The sequence below is a fragment of the Ziziphus jujuba genome, chromosome 6, assembly GCF_031755915.1.
Source record: "Ziziphus jujuba cultivar Dongzao chromosome 6, ASM3175591v1".
Taxonomy (NCBI): domain Eukaryota; kingdom Viridiplantae; phylum Streptophyta; class Magnoliopsida; order Rosales; family Rhamnaceae; genus Ziziphus; species Ziziphus jujuba.
In genome coordinates, this window is record NC_083384.1 from 2,532,501 (window position 1) to 2,535,833 (window position 3,333).

General features: G+C 32.4%; 1 protein-coding gene across 1 annotated transcript; it reads right to left on the reverse strand.

Moving 5' to 3' along the window:
* Positions 1 to 390: 390 nt before the first annotated feature.
* Positions 391 to 822, reverse strand: LOC112488768 (small ribosomal subunit protein uS12c-like). Its single transcript, XM_025078823.3, has one exon. It carries the CDS (start codon positions 820 to 822, stop codon positions 391 to 393), a length of 432 nt encoding a protein of 143 aa, XP_024934591.3.
* Positions 823 to 3,333: the final 2,511 nt, after the last annotated feature.

Below are 3,333 nucleotides of genomic sequence, written 5' to 3' on the forward strand. Positions count from 1 at the left end.
GAGTATCCGTTCCCCTCCTTTTCCTACTAGGATTGGAAATCTTGTATTTTACATATCCATACGATTGAGTCCTTGGGTTTCCGAAATAGTGTAAAAAGAATTGCTTCGAATCATTGGTATTTGACTCAAACCTGTTCTAAAAAAGTCGAGGCATTTCAAATTGTTTGTTGACACGGACAAAGTCAAGGAAAACCTCTGAAATTATTTCAATATTGAACCTTGGACATATAATAGTTCCGAATCGAATCTCTTTAGAAAGAAAATCTTTTGTCTCATGGTAGCCTGCTTCGGTTCCCTTACAAAACTTTCGTTATTGGGTTAACCATACACTTCACATGTTTCTAGCAATTCACATGGCTTCATCAAATGATACAAGTCTTGGATAAGAATCTACAATGCACTAGAACATCCTTGTTGACGATCCTTTACTCTAACAGCATCTAGGGTTTCTCGAACAATGGGATATCTCACACCGGGTAAATCCTTAACCCTTCTCCCTCTTACTAAGACTACAGAATGTTTCTGTAAATTATGGCCAATACCAGGGATAAAAGTAGTCATTTCAAACCCAAAGGTTAAGCGTACTCTAGCAACTTTACTTAAGGCAGAGTTTGGTTTTTTGGGGATGATAATGGAAAAGTTGATAGATAAGTCACCCTTAATGCCATTCTGTAGAACCATACATGAGATTTTAATCTCATACGGCTCCTCGTTCAATTCTTTTGAAGTCATTCGATCATTTTCCTCATTCGAGAATCTCTTCCCTTCTTCCACTCCGTTCTGAAGAGTAACTAGGACCAATTCAGTCACATTTTCATTCATTTGGAATCTGGGCTCTTATACTTTACTTATTTTTTTATTATTTTTTTGTTTATTTTCTTTTTTTATTTTACTCCTTTCCATCGTTGCTTTAGTGCCATAGGTTTGATCCTGTAGGATCTAACTCATTTTCTCATCGAGCGAAAGGTACAAAATAAATTAGATTGATTTTTTGATCAAAAGTACTATGTTATGTGAAATCTTTGGTTTTTTTATCTTTCTTTATCCCTATCCCATAGGTACAATGTTTGAATCAATAGAGAACCTTTTCATCTGTATCAATATATCTATGTAAATTGATATTATTACATTCCAATTCCTTCCCGATACCTCCCAAGGAAAATCTCAAATTGGATCCCAATTTGACGGGTTATGTGAGCTTATCCATGCAGTTATGCACTCTTTGAGTGGGAATCCATTTTCTAAAAGATCTTGGCTTTTCTGCTTTGGTGGGTCTCCAAGATCCTTTCAATGACCTATGTTATGTTGAAGCGATATGTATATGATCCGATCATTTGCGTAAAGCTTGCGATAGCAACGGAACTGGGGAAAGTATACAGAAAAGATAGTTATTTTCTATTATATTAGCATTTTCTATTATATTAGTATTAGATTAGTATTAGTTAGTAATCTCGGCTTAATGAGTCCTTTCTTCCATGATGAACTGTTGGCACTAGTCCTCCATTTTGTCTTTGTAGACTGACGAGAAAGGGGGTTCAGCGGGAAGAGGATTGTAACATGTAGAAATAGAAATAACTACATAAACAAGGGGGACTAAATAGGAACAAGAGAGATCCACCAAAGAAGATCCTTCTACTTATCTTTTTTTAGAAGAAAAGAAGGATCCAGACAAAATCGATGAAACGGGAGAGATACAAGTGAATGGAAAGGAAAAACAAAGGATGAATTCCACTTTAACGAGACACGCTATAAAAATAGACCTGTTTATGAAACTTATTATATGGATGTGGATGAAAATCAAGAAAATTCGAAGTTAGAAATATTTACAGAAAAAAAATATCTACTTTGGGTTGAAAAACCTCTTGTTAATTTTGAATCTATAAATTAAATAATTGATTGTGTTAACTTGAGTTAACTTAAGTTGAGTTAAGTTTTGCTTTTTATAAATTTGTTATCAATTAAGAGAAAATAAAAAGTAAATTAATAAAAAGATTAATACATAAGATATATAGACTAAGAGATAGGAAGAAATTCGACCGTCCCCCATATATTTGATACCTTCTCCTACGAAAAAAAACTCCCAATACCCACACCATTTGTAATTCCATCAATTATTCGTTTATCAAAAAAATGAGTTAGTTGAGCCAATCCTCTTATACCTTTAGTTAAGCATATTGCATAAAAAACATCTATGTAACCACGATTATATGACCAATCATATATCCCATTTAATAGTTTTTCCGCAAGAATTTTTCTTTTTTTAGGAATACTTTTAACAAATGAATTAAAGAAATTCAAATTTTGTAAAGAAGAATAAACTGGCTTATATAAAAAAGACGCTATAAGGATTCCAAAAAAAGCTATATTGAATGAAAAGGTTGTGTTTGAAATAAATTCATGCAAATCCACAGAAGTATTTGGATTTGGATGTAAAAGGTTTATCGCTGGGTTTAACAATTTTGATAATATATCCAAATCACCAGCTTCTTGATTAAATTGATTGAAGAAAGGAATTCCTATGAATCCAATGAATAATGTAAATAGTACTAATACAAGCATAGGAAATAGCATAGTAATAGTAATAAAATGGTGCATCATGCTTCTTAGATTACTATCAGTTCAATATGCCTTTTAATAAAAAAAAAAAAGCCCTTTCATTATTATTCATTGTTAATAAAGTTAATAAAGTAACATTTTTTTTAATAACTTTTTTCCCTTCTTTACCCCATAGAGATATTGAATAGAACGAGGTTTTTTTTTTTTTTTCCCACTGTAAGTTTGAAACTGAAGGTTTAAATGTCCTTCAAAAGTAAGTAAATAGATCTGAAACATATAAAATTTAGTTAAGCCAGCTATGGAACAAGCGATTATTGTAAAAATTGGTGAATATAACCAACTATCATCAAGAATTTCATCTTTGGACCAAAAACACGCAAGGGGTGGAATACCACACCGAGAAATTGTACCCAATAAAAATGCAATTTTTGTAATTGGTACATGTTTTCGTAAACCTCCCATAAGAACCATATTCTAGCTTTTATCTGGAGAATATCCAACAATTGTTTCCATGGAATGAATAATTGATCTGGATCCTAAAAACAACAATGCTTTCAAATAAGCATGAGTAATCAAATGAAATAAAGCCGCTCGATAAGACCCCATACCTAGAGCCAACATCATATGACCCAATTGAGACATTGTAGAATAAGCTAAAACCCTCTTAATATCGTTTTGAGCAAGAGCTAAAGTGGCTCCTAAAAGTAATGTTATTATCCCAGTAAAAGCTATTAGATTCATTATGAAATGTATAACTATGAAAAGCGGAAGAAGCCG

What these genes read in the sequence shown, in the direction of transcription:
- LOC112488768 (XM_025078823.3), bottom strand. Translation starts at nt 822, where the DNA reads ATGAATGAAAATGTGACTGAATTGGTCCTAGTTACTCTTCAGAACGGA.